At 39.7% G+C, this 25,034-nt stretch overlaps 1 protein-coding gene across 2 annotated transcripts in view; it reads left to right on the top strand.

The window, feature by feature from the left end:
• Positions 1–25,034, top strand: part of Dync2h1 (dynein cytoplasmic 2 heavy chain 1) — a 229,691-nt gene that overhangs the window by 180,288 nt on the left and 24,369 nt on the right. For both annotated transcript variants that reach the window (XM_036192145.1, XM_036192144.1), the window contains exons 84-86: positions 5,558–5,674; positions 14,305–14,514; positions 20,757–20,846. In XM_036192145.1, coding sequence (XP_036048038.1) covers positions 5,558–5,674; positions 14,305–14,514; positions 20,757–20,846 — 417 coding nt within the window. The remainder of the gene's footprint in view (positions 1–5,557; positions 5,675–14,304; positions 14,515–20,756; positions 20,847–25,034) is intronic.

Genomic DNA, 25,034 nt, shown 5'->3' with positions numbered 1-25,034 from the left:
TCACTGTATATTGACCTTTTTAGCTTTTGTTACAGTTTTTGTGTTACAGTCCATTTTGTCGGCCATGAGAATAGTTCTCTTTATTTCTGTGGCCTTGGAGTACCATATGCCACACTTTCACCCTGAATTTCTGGGCATCCAAAGGTAAAGAGGGTTTCTTGTGGGAAGCCACCTATTCTTCAGTCATGTTTATATTTTTGCTTGTTTGTTAATATTTTGAAAAATCCATTCTGATCTTAATTGGAGAAGTTATTTATATATAATGCTATAAAACTAGGTACTTACATTTTTTTTTCTAGTTTTGTGTACTGTGCACCCTTTTCCTCTGCTCTTGTTCACCTGTTAGCTTAATGGCATACTGCTTTATGTGCGGCTCTTTATCTGCCACTTGTGTTTGTGTTCTTCTGGTGGGATTTGTCCTGCTTCATGCTGTCATGACAGTGGGGTCATGCTCTTCCACTTCTCCTGTAGGATCTCTTAGCATTTTTTCTTATTCTTGTTGATTTTGTTTATGGTGCTAAGCTTAAGCATGTATTCTAAGTCTGCTCTGATGGTCATGAATCACTTCAGTCTTTGACCACTTTGAAAGTCATTCTTTATCTTTCATTCATTTTTTAAATTAATAATGTGTGTGTACTTTCCTGCATTCATGCATGCATGTGTGCATGCATGTATGCGAAGGGGTTAAGGGAAATGTACATGTCATAGCATGTGTAAGGAAGACAGGAAGAGGACAACTTTGTGGGCTTTGTTGTCTCCTTCCACCTTTATATAGTTTGGGGACATCAAACCCAGGTCACCTGGCTTGCATGGCAAGCTGTATACCTGCTGAACCATCCTGTGTTCCCCATTTTTCCCTCTTGTCTGAAGGGTAGCCTGATTAGCCGTCACAATTGCTTAGCGGCTATTTTCCTTTCAGCATTTGCCATTTTATAGAATAGGTTTTCTGCTATGTAATCTGCTAATATAATGAGAATACCCTTAAATGGGACCCAGCAGTTTCTCAAATATTTAATTACATATAATCAAACGTGAAAAGCATCACAACATAATGAAACCCATTGAATCAATGACCAAGAAAAAGATGTTGTGGTATCTTGCATGAGTTCATGTGAGTCTCTTCTATCCCTCTGCCTCTGTGCTGAAGGACTCATCAAGCTGTCTCTATTTAAAACATTTTAATATTTTTATACCTTTCTAAAAGGGTTGTATTATATGATACAGTGTTTTATCTCTCATTTGTATACACACATGTACACACATATACACATACACACACATACACATGCACAGACACATGCCACATGTGCTAGGACTTTTTTCCCTCTAGCATAAGTGTACTTCCCAAAAGAATTTGTTCAAAAGTACAAGTGAACCAGAATTTTATCACACATTAGAACTAACTAACCAATAATTGTAAATATGGGGTAAATAAACAAATTCAATGACAGAATAGGGTCCAGACTCAGGACATTTTGCCAGATAGCTGAAGGGTTCAATGACCAGGTGAATACTTGGAGGGGGGGGGACTGATGACATTAAAAACGCATGCTAAGAGAACCACATAACCATGTAACATGCTCCAACAATCCAGTCTAAAAGTTTTTAAAACAACCATTAATAACGATATTGAATATGTAGTGGGTATTATATCAAAATAATTAATTTGTACATTTGTTAGGAGGGATAGTGGCATTGTGCTTATGCCCTGAGGGTAGAGAGTGTAGCAGATGGATGAGGCAAGTACAGGAAGGACATTGACAGCTGTTGGGTATGAGTGATGGCTGCCTATAGCTTTGGAAAGTTTGATGGTGAAGCTAATTTTTAATTTTAAAAACATGTAAAGCTTTCCTAAGAACAGTTATAAAATTCATCAGTGTTCTTATGCATATCTGGAGTTTCTTCCTTTTAAGTACTGAATTTTGTTGCTCTGTCCTCTCATGTCTTTTTACAGTGTATATATCCCAACAAACTCTTCCAGGCAATGTAGGAGTCACAAAAAGGCTACATTCTATTATTAAGTGAAGGATTATAGAACCCACAACTATGTGAACATTTTGAACTAATTCCCTGCATTTAGAAGGTATCTAGAGAGTGCTAAGTCTCCAGGCAAGGAGACCCCATAAATTCTCTAATAAGGCTCAAGTCAACATTTCTAAGATACTGTATATCTTTTAGCATCAGCTCAAGTCTACACTTCCAAGATACTTTAAATCTCAAAATGTACTTTCTGCTCTGTGCGTGACTCCTGACTATCAAAAGAAATCTGTAGCCCTACTTTCAGGGCTAGAGAGTCAAATTATTTTTTGTAGTACTGACTAATCAATTTATTTTCACAAATTGAGCTCAGGAATGGGTGCAAGGAATTAATCATTTGACACCTAGCAATAATTGGGCTATTTTGTATTTATGACCTAGCCAGACAACTTAGTATGTCCATGTGAACTTAAAGGTTGTTTTTTCTGTGAAAATTTATCTTAAAAACCATTAGTAAGGCATCTTCTCTAATCTAAAGATGTTTTTAAGCTTAGTACCACCTAATGGTGCACAAGAAACCTGTGACTGCAATCTCAGCATTAATATTAAAGGAATTTGAGCCAGCCTGGCTCCTGGACTCAAATGTTTTCCTAAATGATAAATCTGAGCTGTGACCTAACATAGCTCCTAAGTGTGACTTACAGGCCTCATGAAACTTAAACACCTTAGCTATGAAACATATCCTAAGCATTTATTTTTATTTATCATCAACTTCATCAACTTTGTATCAATTAGACAATACAGTTTAAGGAGGAATCATCTTTCTAATAATCCACAGATAAAAATGCCCAGTAGATCAGGATGTTTTCATGAGATAAACACACTACAATACAAGCAGTAAGGGATTCCCCACATCCAACGTACACCATGTCAGATACCAGAGAAAAGATTGTAGTAGTAAGCATGCAGAGGCACAGCAGAAGCAAAAGATATTCTGGGGTCTGTGGTCTCAGGAGCCTTGCCTACCCAAGAGTTATCCATGAGGGGGTTTCCTCCTGGTAGGCTGAAACCCTGAACCTCACTCATCACTTGCTGCCCACCTGACATGGCCACTGGCAGCCACTAGAAGGTGTGTCTCAGATTGAAGGTGAGTCTTCGCACCTCAAATAATCCAATCAAGAAAACCCCTTGCAGGCGTACCCATCTACTTGGGTTTTAGTTGATTCCAGATGTAGTTGAGTTGACAACCAAGATTAGCCAATCACAGGGGATATGCACCCAAGATAGTAAATGTATAGAACCCATCTCATTAGTACACTCATTAATTACAAAGATATGATCTTGCTCTGAGCAGGATGCCTGGGAAGGCCACTAATAATGACATCTCTTCATGGCCCAGGAAGCATTTGTATAGTTGAATGACTTACATCTGGTCCTAGTTACTTAGCATTAACCAGAATGAAGTCCAGAATATTTGCATACATGATGTATATATGAGTAGTCACCCTGTTATTTAGATAATATATTTCAGGGCTTGGAAACGGGCTTATTCACTAGCCTTAGTATGAATTTAAACATCTCTTGAAAAGAGGTTCTCTTTTTACATATGTTTGTGTTAAAATCATAAGCTGTACATCTTGACTTATTTTCTGGCTTTTAATACCACATTGACTTGAAAAATGACCCTATGAGTTCCTAGTATAGCAGTTTGTTTCACTTGGGTATTGGATGAACTCTCATCTCAGAAATAGTCAGAACTCATCAGTGCCCACAGTGATCTGGGCTTGCATGTGCTTGGCATGCCCACAGTGATCTGGGCTTGCATGTGCTTAGCGTGTTAAGAGACATGGACATAGTAACAATTTACCCCCTGATTCTGTATTTACTAACATCCCAACAATGGACTCCAAGGTATTTTTGTGTATAACATGTTGGCATATACTTTAATTTTTTGTATATATAGAAAGATGAATGCGCTTTGACATCACCTCAAGGAAACCATTGAAGTAAATACTTTAACTAGATTGAAACATGTTTACTAGATATTATATCTGAACTTTAGAAGCAAACAATAGGTGTTTTAGGATTTGTAGAACTAGCATAGCCAGCCATGTGCTCCTTAACAGGAATGTCTGTGTATTGGAACATCCTCGTTTATTATTCTCTGCTTGTAAAAGAATCATCATCACATTATATGTGTGTCATGCCATCCTTTTAGAACAGAAAACATTACTGTTAGTTAAATGGTTTAAAAATATATTTGTACTGATTCCTTCTGTTTTTCTCTTTGCTTTCGTGTTTTCTGTGGTGTTTAATAAATTTAAAACACAAATAAGTGATAGCAAGTGTTACTGCTGTTAGAACACGTCCTGACTACCAACTAGGGACATTTTGTTGTGAATTGATGCTGATAAATTAAGTGCTGTATAGAGATCAGCTACAGCAAATGAAAATGATTCATCAGAAAAACAAAGAAAGTCAAAACACTGAATCTCCACAGTGTTTTTAGACTAGGAAATCAATCAAAAGCTCTAAGAATTGAATCCAACAATGTGATGGTGGATGTTTAGCAATTAAGTAGTATATTCATTCTGAAAGATGTATAGTCCTTATTTTACTACAAGGCTTATTAATGTAAGAGTGAAACTAAGTGTGAAATCTAAATATGCCACAGACAGCTTATATCTCTCAAAAACATGTTAGCCTGCTGCAGGTGTTCAGGTTTAAATGCTGCCCTGTGAGACAAGTTCTGGGTTTTTCAGGCTTGCTTTGTTTATATTGGATAAGCCATGTGGTAACAGGATTTTACTGGTTAGTTGGAATTTTACAGGAATTAATTGCTGACTATCCCAGTCATTTTCCAGCCACCACCATGTCCATGGTCCAGTTGGTCAGTTCTAGATTGTTTTTAGCAAATGTTTAAGGAGATAAATGTTCCTAAAATAGAACCTGGCAGGCATGATTTCATTTAGAAAATAAAATGCAAGTGATTGATTTTGATGAGAACAACAAAGATGCTAACAGTGATGAAGCTCCAGCAACAAAGGTCCCAGCGGGGAGTAGTGCTTACTTAGCTTCACTTTAATTAATCGATCTGTATGTACTTCTTTGGGGCTTTGTGTGTAGAGGGAATATTGAAATGGAAACTAGAAATTAATCTAAGCACTAAAAATCTATGCAAGCTCTTTGAGCAGCTAGGAGGCACTTGCTATGTATTTATTCCGTGCTGCATTTTTAAATACACTGTCAGTATTTTGAAATGATAAGATTTAAATGAATTGAAATGAAAAGCATTGTAGAGTTTGAAATGAACAAGAAGAGAGTCCAAGAGGGTATTACTAATGGCGAAGTATGTACTTCCTGTATAAAGAAGCTGCTTCTCAACAACCATTGTTTAGCCTGAACTTTACAGTCTTTAGTCCTTTTAACTATTGGAATGAGTCAATTGTTCAAACAAAATGATTGTGATACAAGGAACATCCGTATGTACACTCTTCTGTTGTCACAGACTGTGTGTGGCTGTGTACCATACTGTCTCCCTGCAGGGAATAACTCACTGTGATGTGCTCTCCTCACTCAGGTTATCTCCAAGCTCAGGATCCTGGGAAGATCAGTCACAGCTGGTTGCAAATTTGATAGAGAAATCTGGTCTAATGAACTTTCCCCCATCCTCAATCTCTGGAAGAAATTGAACCAGGTTAGTCATGGAAGGATTGAAATTTATATATCTTTTCCCTATGTCTTTTCTCCAGCCCTTGAGCTATGTTGTTCTGGTTGACTTACAAAGACATTCACATTAGACATTCCTGTCCTAATACAGGGCCTGCTGGTCCTCAGTCACACAGACAGTCACACTGGGAATACACAGTCAGTCACAGTGTGCATCCTTCCCTCAGTCACAGTCACAGTGTGCATCCCCCCTCAGTCACAGTCACAGTCACAGTCACAGTCACAGTCACAGTCACAGTGTGCATCCCCCCTCAGTCACAGTCACAGTCACAGTCACAGTCACAGTCACAGTGTGCATCCCCCCCTCAGTCACAGTCACAGTCACAGTGTGCATCCCCCCTCAGTCACAGTCACAGTCACAGTCACAGTCACAGTGTGCATCCCCCCTCAGTCACAGTCACAGTCACAGTGTGCATCCCCCCCTCAGTCACAGTCACAGTCACAGTGTGCATCCCCCCCTCAGTCACAGTCACAGTCACAGTCACAGTCACAGTGTGCATCCCCCCCTCAGTCACAGTCACAGTCACAGTGTGCATCCCTCCCTCAGTCACAGTCACAGTCACAGTCACAGAGTGCATTCCTCCCTCAGTCACACAGTCACATCCTATTTTATCCTCCTGGTTCACACAGAGTCACAATGTTCACACTTCTCCCTGCTTCATGTCAATTCACACTGAACTTAGTCTTCTTTAGTCTTTTTTGTAACCAAATTTACACTAATTTTCAGTTGTAGCCTTTAGCAAATCATGTATTGATATCTTTTATAATGTCTATGCTGTTAATCATGTATCTAAATAATCTACCTCATTATGTTTGCTTTTCAGTCAAAATTTACTAGATTCCAGGGATCTTAATAAGTTTTGAAGAATTGGGTTAAGCAAAGCAAAGATTCTACTAACTGAATGGGAGAGGAGACAGTGAGAAAAGCAGTGTCATTTGAAGGCTTTTTACACGGACTTTTTTGTTTGTAGGCATGCATACGTGTGTCTGTTAACATGTGCATGTGAGAGCCTGCCATTAACTTTTGGTGGAGTCTTCCATTTCTGTCCATCCTGAGGCAGAACTTGAAGATGTCCTCTTTGACTAGTCCAGGTAGCTAGCTTGTCTCTGGGATTCCTTGCCTACCACTCATATGCTGGGATAATAACCAGGATGCCATGCCCACCCAGCATGTATGTGGTGTCCGTCTGGGAATCCAGCTCTGGTCTTCATGCCTCATGCGGCAAACACTTCACTGCACTGAGTTATCTTCCCTGAAGGCCTCTTATGGGGAGGGAAGTGACGACATCTGCTTTACAAGCCGTATGGGCAATCTCGATCTCCTGCTGTGTTTCTGCTGATCTCGTCTGACATTTACTAGTGTCAGATAGTGAATAATCTTGGACTGAGTGTCATTAGATTCTGGCTCTTAGATCTTATGTTCAAAGTTCATTTCCTGTTCCCTTTTGTGGATCATGGTTCTGGCATCAAATCAGTTTGTAAAGTTCCCATTGTGTTCTTGGGGCTTACCCTACTAGGTGTGCTTTTCCATGACACAGTCACCCCATATCTCCACACAGCCAGTTAGGGAAGGGACTAGAGGCCAGAATCACAGTCATGGTCAGTGTGGGCAGCAGCATGTCCTCTCTGTGCAGACAGCTCTGTGCTGCCTGCATTAGTGTGGACCCTCCTGTGGGCAGAAGTGACTTCCTGTGATGATGACTGAGATGCTGCTGTCAGCACTTTCAGTTCGGTGAGATTAGAAGAGGCCTTGAGAGTTTCCTGAGTTCTGCTACAGAACCGAGGAACTGTAATTCTCACACCTATTTGCCTTACCAAGTTAGGGAGCCACAAACCAGAGTAAATACAGAGTCAGGAAAATACAAAGACAAATTCACTATAAATTCAGGGGGGAAAATGCTAACTCATTGTCCAAGGGAACTGAATTGGCAAAGCCAAATAGATTTATTTCACTGTACAGCAAAATTTATTACCTTTCCCCTTCAAAACTAAATTGTATTGTACAATTTTTTAAATAAATTTTATATTTGGACTTTTACATTTAAATTATTTTCAGATTGGTTGAAAGTGAATTTAAAAAGAAATGGGGTCGTATTCTTTAGTTAATACTTAACTGTACCTTCTTCGAGTCATAAGCTTTAATAACTAGATCTCTTTAACATTTGTAAGTGAAAGCAAATGCCTCTAAAATGGCTAACACTGGTGCTGGAGCTCAATGTGAAGAGGTCGTCCAGCACGGCAAGGCCCTGGGCTGTATCCAGGCTCCTTCAAACAAACAAACAAACTAACAAATTTTTTTTGTCAGTGACTGTGTTTGAAATTTGATTTGTATGAAATCTAACCATGGACAAAGTAACTGTTGTCTTGGGTTACATGGAGGTGGATTCTGATGGAATGCTGTAGTTCTGGTTTCATCTTTGGAGACATTCCCTCATTTTTGTTTTAATGAACAAAGGAATTATTTTTTGTTATTAAGGAAGAATCAGATCAATACCTTCCCAGCTGGAATGCACACTTCTGGTTTTGGAATGTGCGAGAGAGCACTTGTGAAATGCAGCACCCTAATGTGAACCAGAATCAGAAAGGCAGGTTAAACATGGTGCTGTGTTTGTTAAAGTGAAACAGCAAGACAATAAATGAAGTGAAGAGAAAGAAAAGGAGGAGGAGGACTCTGATGAAGGTCTGTTTACAAATGAAGCTCAACTGGAAAAAGAGTGTTGTTTTTTGTATTGGAGCTTGCTAGTCTGATTGTCAGTCCTCCATGGGTGACTGGATTTTTGTTCCTCTTGAATATTCTACCTCTACTCTTCAATTTCACTGTGGCATGTGTGAGTATTGTGGTTTTATTTTTCTTTAATCTATCTGTTTGATACCCAAAAGCTATATTCACACACTGTGAGACACCAGGTACCCTGCTAGCTGTGACTGATTAGTAGTTGCTGCTTTGAAGCACCATAATCCATTAAAGCCTTATAAAAAGAAAATTTTACAGCTAAACCTTCTCCCTGGGGTGCTGAGAGATGGCTCAGCTGTTGAAGTGCTGGCTGCTCTTGCAGAGGACCTGGGCTCAGTTCCCAGCACTGACACTATGTGTTCTTAACTTTAGTTCTGGGAGTTCTGATGGCCCTTTTGACCTTTGTGGGCACTGCATACATGGTGCACAGATATACATGGGCAAAACACTCATACACATAAATAAATGAGTAAATCTTTTTTTAAAAAAATCACAAACCCTTCTTGCTCTAGTATATCTTGAAGGGACACTGGCCCACATGTGGTTTTGGCAGCCCTTGCCCTTCTCCCCGATTCCATCCGCCTTGCTAAAAACCATTACATTCCTAAAGCTAGCCACCAAGGTCTGTTCCTCTACTTGGCCAATCCCTCCTCCTGAGGATGACTACCAAGGTCCAGTCATCATCAACCTATTGAAGTCCAGCAATCAAAAGCTCCTCTTAGCTCACCTAATTAACATGCCCAATTAAAATTAAATACCTCATCCTAATGTGGAGTTTTCCCTTGTGTCTTTAAGAACTGCCTTGTTCCTATGTGCACATCTGTCTCCTCTCTATCCAGACACAGTTTTCTGTCTCTCTGGGACAGATCTCTCTCCCCTCTCTCTTGTTTCTTTCCCCTTCTCCCTCTTCCTCTGCCTCCTGTCTTTGTCCCTTATCCCTGCTCTGTGTCCCTCTGGGACAAATGCTTCTCCTTTGTGCTGAGAACTTGGTCTTGAGGGTCCTGAGTTGATACTTTTCCTTTCATATCTTGCTCCAGCCATGCAGTTATATTGTCCTCTTTTCCTACATTAAGATGCTCAAACACCACCTGTTTCATTCAGACTTTCCATTCTTACACCATCTCCTGCATTCAGTGTTTTCTTGTCTACTCAAACTCAGGATTCAGAAGTTTAGCAGTTAATCTGACATTTTGTCTAGAAACCAGTATACTTTTTTAAACTCCATTTTGTTATTTATATAAAAAATGTTTATTATTTATTATTTAAATTTTTATCTTGGACAGGATCTCATGTAGTCTAGGTTGGCCTCAAATGCTTATGTATTCAAGAGTGACCATGAACTCCTTCCTCTTTGTGAGCACTAGGATTACAAGCATGCGGCAACATATCCATTTTTTTCATGTTCAATTCTCAGCAGCCAGATCTCAATCTATCATATCTTGCCCTTCTTTCATACTTGTTTGTCACTCCCCATTTCTTTCTGAAAGCCATTACTATGATTCAAGTTTCATTCTTTTTGTTAGGAATTACTGCAGGAAGTTCCAAATTGGTTTGTACTATGCACCTGTTTTTCAGGCCATTCTTTATAAATTAATTTCCTGTAAGAAGCCCTCTAGGTGGCTTTGGAGCCTCTTCCAGAGTAAAGCAATCCTCAGTATCAGATGAGCACATCATGGTAGAGTCTGTCTCTGGAACTTTGCAGATGTTCTTTCCCTCTCAGTCACCTCCCTACCTGTGCTAACCCTGTGAAAGCTCAGTAAAGCCCTGTTTAGCCTCACTATTCATTTCCCCTTTCATGTATCAGTGCTTTGAGTTTATAACTTCGTCATTTTTTTTGTTGAAACTATATTTTTAGTTAATACTTTTCCTCTTATTGAAAATAGAGTTTTTTCTCACATAATATGTCCTAGTTATGGTTTCTCTTCCTTATACTCCTTCCAGTTCCTACTCATTCCCCTGCCTGTCCAGATCCACTCCCTTTCTGTCCTCATTAGAAAACACACCCATTTCTAAGGGTAGTAATATAATACAATATAATAAAGAAAAAACTAACACATCAGAATTGGACAAAACAAACAAACAGAGAAGGCACAAGAAACAGAGACCCACTCTTTGTCATACTCAAGAATCCCATAAACACCAAAGTGGAAGCCATAATATATACACAAAGGACTTGCTGCAGACCTGTGCATGTTGCTTCAGTCTCTGAGTTCATCCATATGTGCTTCAATCGTCTTGATTTAGAGACTTGTTTCTTGGTGTTCTCCATTACCCCTGGTTCTTATACTTTTTCTGTCTCCTCTTCCACAGGGTTCTCTGAGTCCTGAGGGGAGGGATTTGAAGGAGACATTCCATTTGGGGCCGAGTGTCCCAAAGGTCTCTCACTCTCTATATAATGTCTGACTGTGGGTCTCTGTATTTGTTCCCATTTGCTGCAGGAGGAAGCTTCTCTGATGATGACTGAGGAAGACATTAAGTGTAGCAGAATGTCAATAGGAGTCATATTATTGTTCCTTTTTTCTGTAATAGAACATTTGGTTTTAACCTAGGTAAAATCAGTATGGATTGAAGGTCTGTTGGATGGTCGAAGCTGTTTTGAGGGCTAGTGACTATGACAGACAATTGTTGACACATAGTCAAGTTGCTTTCATGATTTTTATTCAAAGTCAAGTGTCTAAATTACTCTGTTCAGTGGAAAGCAAAGTTAAGATGCTCTTTGGAGGTTCTATGTTGATATGTTTAGTAAATATTCTAGGTGATGTCAGGAAAATGGCATTCGAGAGAAAAGGGCCAGTCTGCCATCTTTTGTTTCTAAGACCAGCCTGAAAGGGGCTTAATATCATACTGCAACGGTTACATGTTATTTTTAGGCAAGAGGAATTCATCAAACTAATGAGATGGAGAAGTAATATAAAGTGATTTGTGTTTTATAGAGGCAAAATTGATACATTGTAAAGAATAGATTCAATTAAAAAGCTTAGTCAGGGAATAAAACTGAATTAAGTTATGTTGTGTGAACAATATTCTGGGGCTTTGTCAGTGTTCTGGCTGTGTGAATGTAGAGTACATACCAACAGATACTCAGAGGTAGAATTATCTTCATAGAGTATTGGGGCATCTAATAAAGATTGGATTGTAAGCTCACACATGTTTTGAAACTTTCTTTATAGCTTTGTGAAACTTTAGGTTGGCGTGTCTGTTTGTGACTATAGCTTTTTAAAAGGAAATTATATAATATGCAAATATGTAGTTACATTTTAACACTATATTTTTGACAGTTACTTAGACATTATTCTGCCAGCTTTTGCATTATCAGATACATACATAGTTTGCCTTATTTTTAAAACCTTCTCTAATATTCCATAACAAAAATTGCTAATAGTAAGCTTGAGAAGCAGTGATTTTAAAAACAAAAAATGCTGACAAGGCCAACACAGGAGACTGTATTCTCACCTAACAATCTGCATATGTGCGTTAGCAGGCCAGATCCACATGTGTGCATTGACAGGTCGGGTCTTGTTTTAATTTTTTATTACCTAAAAGCCTCACCCTAGTAACTTTGAGTACCTGGTTGATGGCAACAATTATTGAGAATTACTGACTTCCTGGCCAATTTACACCTATTTCTATAGCTTCAGTGCTTTCATTAATTCTCATTTAAATTACTCATGTGACACATGTACATGAAACATTTTCTGTTGACTCTTAGAGTTTATTGTAAGAAAAACACATGATGGACTTTTTTTCTGAACATGAGTTCATCCAGAAATGATATTTTGTCTATACTGACAAATGGATTTGTGTATCTAATTAAAATTTTAGACTCAGTAGCTTAATTTCAAAAGAATGAATTATGTTATATAGACTAACAGTCTGCAGTGCTAAAATAATTACAAGAAACAATACTTTCTTAAATTCTTGTACTTTAAAATTTCTTTTAAATTGCTCATTTCATTCTTTCTGAGCCATGTCCAATTTCATTTAGATTAAACTATGGAGTGTGGTGGCTGAGCCCTGTGTCTAGAGTCTTTGAGGCAGAGAACTTACCTAGGATGAGTCCTTGGTTGGACAGAAGAAGCCTTCCTCTGTTGTCCTTGTAGTTGTCAGTGTAGATCCCAGTAGAGCTCTGTCCACCCCCACCTCAGGGAACTAAATGATTCCAGTGACTCAATTTCTGTCTGTAGGATTTCATTCAGCAGAGCAGAAAATACAGCAGGCATTTTAACCATGTGGTCAAAATGTGGTGGTCTGAAAGAAAATAACACCATGGGCTTATATGTCTGAAGGTGTAGTCCCCCTGTGGTGGAGCTATTTGGGAAGGATTCAGGGTGTGGCCTTGTTGGAGGAGGTGTGTCAATGAGGACAGGATTTGAAGTTTCAGAAAGACTTGGGTCATTCCCAGTTAGTTCTCTCTCTCTCTCTTTCTGCCTCATTGTGTCTCAAGATACAGCTACTGCCCTAGCACCATGGCTGCCTGCCTGCCTTGTTTCCCACCATGGGGGTCATAGACTCTAACCCTCTGAAACGTTAATCCCCAAACACCACCTTTTTTCTGTAAGTTGCCTGGTATCTTATCACAGCAATAGAAACATAACTAAGACATTGAGTGTAAGCAGTTTGTCTGTTGTGTGAGTGATGGAGATCTGAAACAGCCAAGAAGTAGCAGTAGTTCAAACCTTGCGGGAAATACCACCTGAGCTAGAGGGAAAGGAGACGTCTGAGGGACTGGGACATAGAGGCTTGCAGAAAGGCTATGAAATTGGTCAGACTCTTCTCTCTCAGGAGGGCTGTAGTCTAAGGTGTGCTGGATGTCTTAGCAGATGCTTAAGGTCCTGGTCAACTCTTGACTGGATCCTGCTGCTGTGCTGTGCATCTGCATAAGGCATGTGCTAGGAACCAATAAACACTAAGGAGAGTAGGTTCCCCAGGGAGAGGTACCTGTTGGGTGACATCCCTACAAAGTGGACTCTTCTGTACCAACACATTATTTGTGCATACCTTGAATACATTTTAAAAATGTGTGGAAGAGTAATCTATTAACAAAAATGATGTGTATCAGCTCCCAGGCTCAGCTACTGTGTATCAGCTCCAGGAAACTCATTTTGGCCTATATATTTGCCTTGTCTTTCCATTCTTCAGCATTTCCAGAAAAACCCGTTGTTTTGTAAATTTATTTTTTATGTGTATTGACATTTTTGCCTGCATGTATATCTGAACAAGGGTACCAGATCACAGATAATTGTAAGCTGCCATATGGTTGCTGGAAATTGAACCTGGGTCCTCTAGAAGATCAGCTGGTGCTTTTAACCACTGGGCCATCTCTCTAGCCCTCTTCAGCATTTCCAGTTTAAATTATTATCACATACTTGTTTTGGTCAAATACTCCTTACTCAATTAACATAGCTTGATTTTCAGCTAAACTAGAAGAAACAAGCATGAAATTATGACTGCTTTTATTTTTTGGATAATTATATTTTCTATAATTTGGTAAAAACCAATGCAGTGTAAAAGGATTAGTTTTGGGGGCTATGTTTGTCCTGGGTCTGAGTATAGTAGAATGGAATGGCAGGGCAGCCCTTCACCCTGTGAGGTGGTTGCATTGAGTTAGAGGGGTCCCTTTCTTCTGTGCCTTCCTCATGCACTGGCATTGCTCCTCAGTGGGGCTTGTTTTGCTGGTCTGTTTCCACCCCACATACCACTAAAAATCATTAAGAGTCCAGAAATCCCTATTTGCAGACTCAGTTTGTCTATTCGTAAGACAAAACTACTCAGAAACATGAACTCATGAACAATTTTTGACCTTTTACATACTTTGGTGTGTCATTGATGTTACTTGTTAACTGTGGCATAACTTTTTCTTGTAGAATTCAAACCTAATCCATCAGAAAGTATCACCTCCCAATGATCGACAAGGATCTCCAATATTATCGTTCATCATTCTTGAACAGTTCAATGCCATCCGCTTAGTACAGAGTGTTCATCAGTCTCTTGCTGCCCTCAGCAAAGTCATCAGAGGAACTACTTTACTGAGTTTAGAAGTACAAAAACTGGCAAGTGCTTTATTAAACCAAAAGGTAAGATGATCCTAAATCTATCAGTTGTTATTCTGTTACCTGTGTGGCTCTCCTTTCATGAAATGTATTTACCATGGACCCTGTAGTTAACAGTAACAACACTAAAGTTGAGGTGGAGGAAACTATGTAGACAGAATGCTTTATTTAAAAAACCAACAGTGAGTCAGAGGAAGAATTTTATCAGCCTGATGCAAGTGTATGATTCTCTAGGATCTCAGCCTGTGTTCCCATCTATGGCCATGTCTTCACTGCATATGTAATGAAATCCATTTTTATTTCACTTTGGGACAAGTCTTCCCTACATGTAGGTAACCTACTACTCCAAATCTTAGACCCTGTATGCTCAAAGCTGTTCCTAGTAACTTCAACAAAAATCTTAGAATCTACTTTGTTCCAAACCAGTTGGATTGTGAGTGTGCCTGTGTCCAAACCCTTTGCAGGCAGGTGCTGTAGCTCGCTGGACTAAAACTTCAGCCAAATGCCTGTGGAGGAGCTGAAGGTGAAGAAGCAACAAGGCTAAGTGACGGACAGCTCTAATAAAACACCAGGATATGTTCACCAGATGAGAAATCAGTACTCTTCCTAAATAATTGGACCATTTTAGAAAATAATGAGATCCATGTAGTTCACATCAGTTATACAGAAACTGTATATACACTTCACACAGCATCTACAAAGGGGAGAGAGGTGTCTTCAGTAGGTTGTCATGTCTGTGTGGGTCCTAAGTTCTTCTCACGCATGGATGTCCATGTCTTTCCCGAGATTTGGGGATGTTCCTGCTGTGGTGTCACTGGACAGGTTTCCTGTTCATTTAGTTTTTATCTCTGTACACTTTGGATTCTTCTGTGGTCTCTTGATCTTATCCCAGAGTTCCTGAGAATTGTTGAGATAACTGATCTTTAATTCTGTCTACTGTAATAGTGTCTTGACCTTGTCTTCAGTTCCTGACATTCTTTCTGGGAAGCTGGCTAGATCTTGTTTCAGTGATTCTTCCCACAGTTGATTTGCTTTATTGAGCTTTTCACTTTCAAGATCACTATTCTTTTTCTCCCTCAGAATCTCATTTTTCCCCCTGAATATCTCGTTAAAGTTCCTAGCTTTCTCAATCAGATCTCAAATGGACTTCCTTCCTCCATTTTTTTATGTGAATCTTCTTTGAGGTCACCAATTATTTTTAAAATTACCTTTACATTCTTAATCTAGTATCATTTGAATCCTTGCATTTTCTCTGGGTACAGTTATTGAGGAGCTGGTGAGGTTTGGAGGTTCCATCTTGGCTCCATGCATGTGTGTGTGTGTGTGTGTGTGTGTGTGTGTGTGTGTGTGTGTGTGTGTGTACATTGTTTCTGTGTTACAGTTTACCTCTCTGTTGTGTTTGGTTTCTCTTTCTGTCTTTTGTGAGGTTCTTATCAGAGGCAGCCTTCTCTGGCACTTGGAAGAGAGAGTGTGCACTGCAGAAGTAGTAAGAATTCAAAAACAGATCATATATTTAAGTACACTGAAAAAAGCTGTTAATATCAACTCTAACCTTAGTGAGGATAGAAAAGAGTAAGATGCTTATAGGATAAGCTAGGAATTAGCATTACAGGCCAATGTATTAATAAGTAATTGAGAGGAAATGAATGGACAGAGGAAGAAAACAAGCATGAAAATACAGCAAAGCATGTGGGATGAAGGCTTCGGAATTAATAGTGAGAGATAATCCAATGAGATAAGTGCAGATGGAGGCCAGATGGAGGCAGTGCAGTCAGCAGGAAGGAGGAGGGAGAGGAATGCTTCACTGATTTGTGCTGCTTTGGGGTGACAGGGGAAGGTTTGCTTCCTTTTCTCTCAGAAACACCATCCTGTTAGAGCAGAAAGAGCTGTGGCAGCCTCAGCCCTGCCCTGCTTTCCCTGCTGGACACATGCTGTGTGCTGTGGGGCTGGTCCCTGTACTGGTTTCTGTAACCCAGCTTGGCAGTAAAGAAAAGGCCTCTGGAAATGCTCCACCCAAGGCTGAACATTCATCCAGGCTGCTGCTTCTCTGGAGAGCATTCTGACAGTGCTCATGGCATAAGACATGCCAGAGCGGGTGACCTTTCTACCGAGTCCCTCTGGGGCTCTGAGAGTGCAGAAAGCCTTGAGTCCTTTATGCCCTGGTCAGGCTGGGCTTGAGTCAACTCACCCCTCTCATGCATGCCTTATCTCACTTTCCTCAGAGGTGCAGCTGCAGTTCTCATCTGGAAATTCCCTTTGCTTCCCTCAGACTGAGTTCTTCCCTTCTCACCAAGTGGACTTGTATCCACAAATCTAAGTCAGACCAACTTCCAGAGCCTACACTGATTCTCAAAGTGGTCATTTGTTTAGCCAAGCTGATACGGGGGGCTCTTGGGATGTAGAGAAAGAACCATTCTTTCACTTTCTGTCTTCTTTCTCTTCTCCCCAGGTAAAAGTTCTGGCTACAATACCTGGTTTTGTGATTCTCTGCCAGGGCAGTAGTGTGAGCCAGCAAGTGCCATGTTCTGCCTAGGACATGCTATGTAGCTTCCAAAATTTCTTTGAAGTGAGGCAGGTGTTATGTGTGTGCAGGTTGCTGGGACTGTCACTTCGTTTTTATTCAAAGTCTTTTGAGGGACATATATGCCTCCTTTCCAGATGATTTTGTCTAGTACCATGTTAGACTGCACTGTCTTTCACAATGTCAAGTTCAGTATGTCCAGATTTCACACAATTTTTGTATTCTTCACTTTTCCACTATAGGATCTTTGCACATCACCTCTCTCCCTACAGCCACACTTCTGATGTCCTCTTTCAGATTCCTGGAGATGCAGGAAAGTTCTGGATGCTTATAACCTGCACATGCAGACATGTGCACACACACGTGCACACACACACACACACACACACACACACACACACATTCATGAGCGCACATATGCACACAGACACATATGTACAACTTGACTGCTTCTTTTGCTTCTATTAACCATTTTGGAGACATGGCATAGTCAACTGAAAAATAATCAGTAACTTTAAATCATTTTCTGTGATGAGAATCTCACACTTGTCTTTTAGATAACTTTGTTGATAAAGAGCTTCTAAAGGCTGCAAAAGGTTTAATTATATAAAATCCTTCCCTTGATTAAGACTTAACTATTTTATAAATGGGTCATAAATTTTTAATTCTTTATAATATTCATTTTCCCTTGGCTTTTGAGATCTGCTGAGTGTTTCTTCATTTGACATAGCAATGAACTAGATGGCTAAATTCCTAATTGAATAGTGGGGTGTAGGTATCATATATGATGCTGAGTATTCTGCACTGGACTTCGAAAGCTCTGTTGGTAAAGTGGTTCAAATAGAAGTATGAGAACCCAGGTTTCACCCATGGAAAAGCCAGGAGCAGCTGCACACATCTGTAACTCCGGGACTAAGGACAGGTGGAGACAGGTAGAACATTGCAGCTTACCAGCGGCCACTTCAACCAGGTGATAAATGTTCAGTAGAAACCAACTGAGAGACATCCAGAGTCAGCCCCTGACAGACAGACAGACAGACAGACAGACAGACAGACACACACACACACACACACACACACACACACCACTCAAATACAGCCTCGGTATATATCCCTACATTTATTTTCATTATTTATGTGAAAATGGTTTTGATAAAATCTTTTCAGAGAATCAAAACTGTGTTTTACAAAGCACAGTTAAATTATATGATGCAGAATTTTGGAAACAGCTTTGGGGTGTTTGCAATTCAAGTAAGAGTTAGGCCAGTTTTGACCAAGACAAAGCCATTATTGAGTTTTAATAAAATTTAAAAATGTACTATACCATGCATTTCAAAGTAAAATTTAATTTTTATTACATTTAAATGTTGCAATTTGTGTGCTAGGTGATATTACTTAATATAATTAGAATACCAGTTGATATTTTCACCAGTGTACCTGGGATGTTGTAGCACGAATTTTCCTGCCAAGGATTAGGATTTGTCAGTTTATTTGCTAAAGCTTTGCTGTTTTTATTTTATAAAAAGACACAATAATGAATACATAATCAATACTATAATTCTCTCTACTATGTTAGAACAGATTTTAAGTCATAACTTAAAGACACAATAAAATCAAGAAAAAATGAACAAATTTCCTTGTCACGCATCCTAAATAATCATGAGTGTGTCATTTTTATTAGAAATTAATAGATTGCATTTGCTTTTTAAAAATAATTTTAATTGAGCCCTTTATAGAACCAATTTTTCAGATTATCCCAACATACTAGTTGGTAACAGTAAATGCCCTTTGAATTGTTTAAAACTGGGAATAGCAAAAATGCAGAAATGCCAATGAATCTGGGTCTGTCTAAAGTTGGGGAGCAAGTGGTCAGTTGGGACAGCAGGGTTGTGCAGCACAGTGCTAGCAGAGTAGAAACATACAGAAAAAAGCTTGCCTTTCCTTCTCACATTTTCCCAGTGAGCTTGTATTGATACATTGTACATAGTTTGGAGGTACAGTATAATAGATGAACACAGATTTACAGTGCTTAGTGGCCCAAATCAGTGTAATTAGCATCTGTATCCATACACGCTATGTCTTTGTGGTAGGAACCTTCAATGGGTTCTTTACATAAGTCTTTGTAACCTATATACAAAGGTAGAGCAGGGTGGTAATTAGAGAAGGGCAGTGGAGGTTAGATTATGGGGCTGATACACAGTTTTATATCCAAGAATTAAGATCTAAGATTCTAATAATATGATATAGGGCTTGGTGGGCTTTGGTTATAATGTGCTGTAGGTTTCTTTGTGTCCTTATTTGACTTTGAATGGTAATGCTGGCCTCATAGAATGAGTTTGGAAGGTTCCCCTTCCTTTTAAGATTTTTCTGTAGTTTAAAGGGAGTTGTTGTATGTGTGCTTTGTTTATGTTTGACAGGGTCTTTTATAGCCCAGCCTGGCCTCAAGCATACTATGTAGCCGAGAATGGTTTTGGATTCCTGACCCTCCAGCCTTTACCTCTTGAGTGCTGGGATTATGTATGCATAGTATGAAGCCCAGCAGATTTTTGTGGGGTTTTGTTTCTACTTTTCCCTTCTCTTTTTTCAGGGTTTAGGATTAGACACAAAGCCCTATGCTAGCAAGCACTGTCCTACTGGGCTGTGTTCCCCACAGTGTTGTTAGTCTTCCCTGGAAGTTCCCCATAGCTCAGCAGTGCAGCTGGTCTTCCCTTTGCAACTACTACTACTATTATTATTACTATTACTACTACTATTATTACGATTACTATTCCTGCTGCTGCTGCTACTACTACTATTATTATTACTATTCCTGCTGCTGCTGCTACTACTACTATTATTATTACTATTCCTGCTGCTGCTGCTACTACTACTATTATTAATTACTATTACTACTCCTGCTGCTGCTACTACTACTGTTATTACTGTTACTACTACTGCTGCTGCTTCTGCTGCTACCAATTCAGCCTTGTTTCTGGTTTGTTAATGTTTTCTGTCATCTTTTAATTTTGAGAAGTTTTATTACATTTATTTTATGTGTATGATCACATGTCTGTATGGAGGTCAGAGGTCACTTGCAGAAATAGATTCTTTGCTTCCAGTATGTGGGACCCAGATCCTCAGGCCTAGCAAGTGCCTTTACCCACAGAAACATCTCACTAGCCCCAGGTTTAGAAGCCAAGAAAGGAACTGGGTTTTTTTTCTAGAATTTTTTTGTTTGTTGTACATATTAACAGTCTTGAATGATTTTCCAATTTTTGTTGTATCAGTGGTCTCCTTTATCTGTCATCTCTGACTTTGTCTCTTTTGTTGGTTAAGCTTATGAAACGTTTATTAGTTTGCTTTTCAAAATACTGGCTGTTGGTTTGTTGATCATTAATATTTTTTATTCTGTTTAATGTATTTCTACTGTGGTGTTTGTTATTTTATTTCTTCTTGTTTGGGATTTATTTGGTTTATTTTCTCATTCCTTGAGTTACATTTTCAATTTGTTTATTTAAACTTATGTTTTAAGCCCACATCTGTTTTAGTCATGACTCTGGCACTTATTTCTAAAATGCCAAATATCACTCTAAGAAAATGTTGTTGACTAGTTTCCCAGTGAGTATTAAATGTGTTCATTCCTTTAAGAGGCCTTACAGCTAAAGAATCCCATTTTAGCTTCGGACATTCTTTCCTCTACACTAATGTTAAAATTCTATACACGTTGTCGTCCATGTAAGCTGACTTCTGCTCTTTCACACTGCAGTGTCCTCTCACGTGGCAGAGCAAGTGGGAAGGCCCTGAGGATCCCCTCCAGTACCTGAGAGGTCTTGTAGCCCGTGCCCTTGCAATTCAGGTGAGAATGGATTATTTAGTAGCTGAGTGTATCTCTGACTTTGGTCCATAGACTTACCTATTGATATAACCTTGGTAGTGAAAATGACAGGACTGTACTTAAAACATAAACTAATTTTTATGTCATTTGAAATGTTTGTACCATACTCTTCAAAATGTCTGCTGTCTATTCATGGTTTTGTTTCTTAACCATTGATAATGTGGAGAAAAATCTGCAGTTGTGCATCTGGATTGTACAGACGGCAACTCCAAGCGACTGAAGCCCTGTCAGAACTGTGACCTGACTGCTGGAAGAAGGGTCCTCCTTTTTATATTTTATCCTTTGTTTAATGCCCTGTTTTGGCTTGGCTGTTTTCCTGTGTTTAGGTTTTTGAGTTTACTATATGTTCTAGATGCTAACCCTCTATCAGGTGTATTCTGCCTCTTCACCCAACTGTTGGTGCCATTTGCTTTATAGAGCTTTGCTGTTTTACGAGGTCCCACTTACTTTTGGTCTTGATGCCTGTGCTTTTGGGGTCCTGTTCCAAAAGTCCTTTCCTGTGCCTGTGTGTTCTTTGCTTTCTTCTCTGTCAGACTTAGGGTTCTTGTCTTCTGTTGAGGTCTTTGATCCATCTGGAGTTGAATTCTCTGCAGGGTGATTTCATTCTTCCTTATGCAGCTCTAGGTCCCCAGGCTCCGTGTGGTGGCTGGGGAGTCTCAGCGTGAGGGAGCGAGACTGATGAGGTGGTGGTCCCTGGCAAGCGGACCATAGCAGGAGATGAGAAGAGCAATCAGATACTTTGCTGGGTCTTCAGGCTCCATGTGGTGGCTAGAAAGCCCCTGGTGGGGAGTTGGCCTTTAATTTTGTAATACTCAAGTATTCAGATTTCCCTATGGTCTGCCTTCCATTGCCTTATGGTCTCATTTTAATATATAAAAGAGAATTTCTGCACAATTTGACAAAGATACACAGGTGCAATATGTCTAGTCTGCATAAAAATGATAGTTGGTTGCATTACAGCTGAACTATTCCTTAACTATGTTCATGAGGAAACAGCTTTATTATTCAATTCTATATATAGAATTCATAAAGAAATAGAACTTTGATAAGATAGTACTTTTTAATGTAATTTTCTCATTTCTACCTTTTGTCTGTTATTTGTGGTATCTCATTTCCCTTCTCTCATACACTTCTGTCATAGGGTAAATGCTTTTAACCCATCTTACAGCTAGCACTCAGTATCCTACACTCAGTACTTCAGTGCTCACTGTATCCTACACTCAGTACTGCAGTGCTTACTGTATTCTATACTCAGTACTTCAGTACTCACTGTATCCTACACTCAGTACTGCAGTGCTCACTGTATCCTACATTCAGTACTGCAGTGCTCACTGTATCCTACACTCAGTACTTCAGTGCTCACTGTATCCTACACTCAGTACTTCAGTGCTCACTGTATCCTACACTCAGTACTTCAGTGCTCACTGTATCCTACACTCAGTACTTCAGTGCTCACTGTATCCTACACTCAGTACTGCAGTGCTCACTGTATCCTACACTCAGTACTGCAGTGCTCACTGTATTCTATACTCAGTACTGCAGTGCTCACTGTATCCTAGCACTCAGTACTGCAGTGCTCACTGTATCCTAGCACTCAGTATTCTAGCACTCAGTACTGAGGTGATGACTGTATCCTAGCACTCAGTACTGCAGTGATGACTGTATCCTAGCACTCAGTATTCTAGCACTCAGTACTGAGGTGATGACTGTATCCTAGCACTCAGTATTCTAGCACTCAGTACTGCAGTGCTGACTGTATCCTAGCACTCAGTATTCTAGCACTCAGTACTGCAGTGCTGACTGTATCCTGGCACTCAGTATTCTAGCACTCAGTACTGCAGTGCTCACTGTATCCTAGCACTCAGTATTCTAGCACTCAGTACTGCAGTGCTCACTGTATCCTGGCACTCAGTATTCTAGCACTCAGTACTGCAGTGCTGACTGTATCCTGGCACTCAGTATTCTAGCACTCAGTACTGAAGTGCTCACTGTATCCGACACTCAGTATTCTAGCACTCAGTACTGCAGTGCTCACTGTATCCTGGCACTCAGTATTCTAGCACTCAGTACTGCAGTGCTCACTGTATCCTGGCACTCAGTATTCTAGCACTCAGTACTGCAGTGCTCACTGTATCCTAGCACTCAGTATTCTAGCACTCAGTACTGCAGTGCTCACTGTATCCTAGCACTCAGTATTCTAGCACTCAGTACTGCAGTGCTCACTGTATCCTAGCACTCAGTATTCTAGCACTCAGTACTGCAGTGCTCACTGTATCCTAGCTCTCAGTATTCTAGCACTCAGTACTGCAGTGCTCACTGTATTCTAGCACTCAGTACTGCAGTGCTGACTGCTCTAGTTGACAATTGATCTGGGAGAGTAGAGCCTAAAAATGAGGCAGACTGAAGTCTCATGCCGACTTTGTTCAGAGCATCAGAGGGTTAAGAAGAATCACGTGAGTAAAATGTGCACTCACCAGGGCAGGCCGCACGCCATAGAGGTATATAAACAAATATGCAGTTGTAATGAATAATCTGAAGTAAACTCACTCTTTTCCGCCTCACCTGGAAGCAGCATGAAAGTACATCTCAAGAACAATTTTTGAAGAAACTGAGGTCACAGGACTCTTGTTTTCTTAGAGTTTTCTCACAAGCATTCAGAATTCCCTTCACACAACGCCATTCTTGGATCATATTCTGACAGTGCACTATTTTGAAATCTTTCTATATTCACTATTAAGAGAGGCTTCCCTGCCTAAGCCTTAGCTATCAGACAGCACCTTGGTCAGTCTAGCTCTAAGCTTCGTTTGACTAACACATTTTTATTTTTTCATGGACTAATAACATTTTTACCAAGGAAACTTTTCCCCCTTGACTTATTATCTTAATCTGAACTTTAATGAAGTAAAATCTGATTATCAGCTACTCTCTAGTTGTTAATTAGTTTGAGCACATATAAATCCACTCATGGCAATAACCCTCTAAGGTATTAGAATTCAAAATTGATTTTAAAGTATTAATAGTATAATTGTAAATATTTGTGTTAAGTGTTTCATTTAAAAGGGTAACTTATTGGATATTTAGCTAATAATGAAAGACAAATTAGATAAATTATGTGCAGCATTATTGTAAAGCATAGTATCTGAGAGAGAGATTCACAATTGTTTATAAGAATCTCTTTTTAAATCTCTTATTAAAAAATCAACACATGTCTACTATAAGGATGTAGAGACATCTTTGTCTCTACAGTACTTAGTACTGGCCAAGTACATTGAGACAACTACACAAATGTGGAGACTGAAGAGTCTGGTTGTTATAATAATAATAATGTAATGGTCTCATCCTGGCTTGAGCTGCAAAGGCATGAAGTGGGCTTTCTGTTAATGGAGCGCTAATGGTTTTTTTTAAGCTATTTATAAACCATGTAAGACAAATTACTGAGTAAATGGCCGTCTTTGATTGGTCAGTGGTTGACATTTCCTGTGTTCCTTCTTTGTGCACTACTGAAGTGATAGAGTGCTACCAAGAGTACCAGGAAGCCACCTTTTAGTGTCAGGACCTGCAGGAAATCTTCACAGAAACCAGTCACTTAACTATCTGGTTTATGTCTTGGCTTTAACAGCTGCTGTGTAACCTGGGGCCAGACCTTTGACCTCACTCATTGTACCTTAAAGCAAGGGTCTGACTTGCAGCATGGTGGTATACACACTTGGTTAATGTCAGCCTGCTGTTGTACAAGACTTCTGTTGCATTCGTTCCAAGGGGTGGCTTTTAAATTCTTATCTGCAAGATGAATTGCTAAACGGTCTTATTAATAAAAAACCTGGAGCCAGATATTGGGATTAAAACCAAGAGATCAAAAAAGCAGAAAGAAGCCAGCCACATTCTTACCACTTGGAGATGCTCTGCTAAAGAGAGCTACTTCGTATATACCCACGCCTATATGCCTTTCTGTTCTGCCATCTCATTTCCTCTCTCTAGCCAGCTACATCACTTCCTCTTCCTGCCCAGCTCTGTCACTTCCTGTCTGTCTCTACAGACCTCCAGACCTTTATGGTTAGTGCTGGCATTAAAGATATGTACCACCATGCCTGGCTCAGTTCCCAGTATGGCCTTTAACTCACAGAGATCCAGACAGATTCCTGCCTCCCG

Source organism: Onychomys torridus, chromosome 7 (genome assembly GCF_903995425.1).
Source record: "Onychomys torridus chromosome 7, mOncTor1.1, whole genome shotgun sequence".
Taxonomy (NCBI): domain Eukaryota; kingdom Metazoa; phylum Chordata; class Mammalia; order Rodentia; family Cricetidae; genus Onychomys; species Onychomys torridus.
This window is presented reverse-complemented; position numbering and strand designations above follow the sequence as displayed.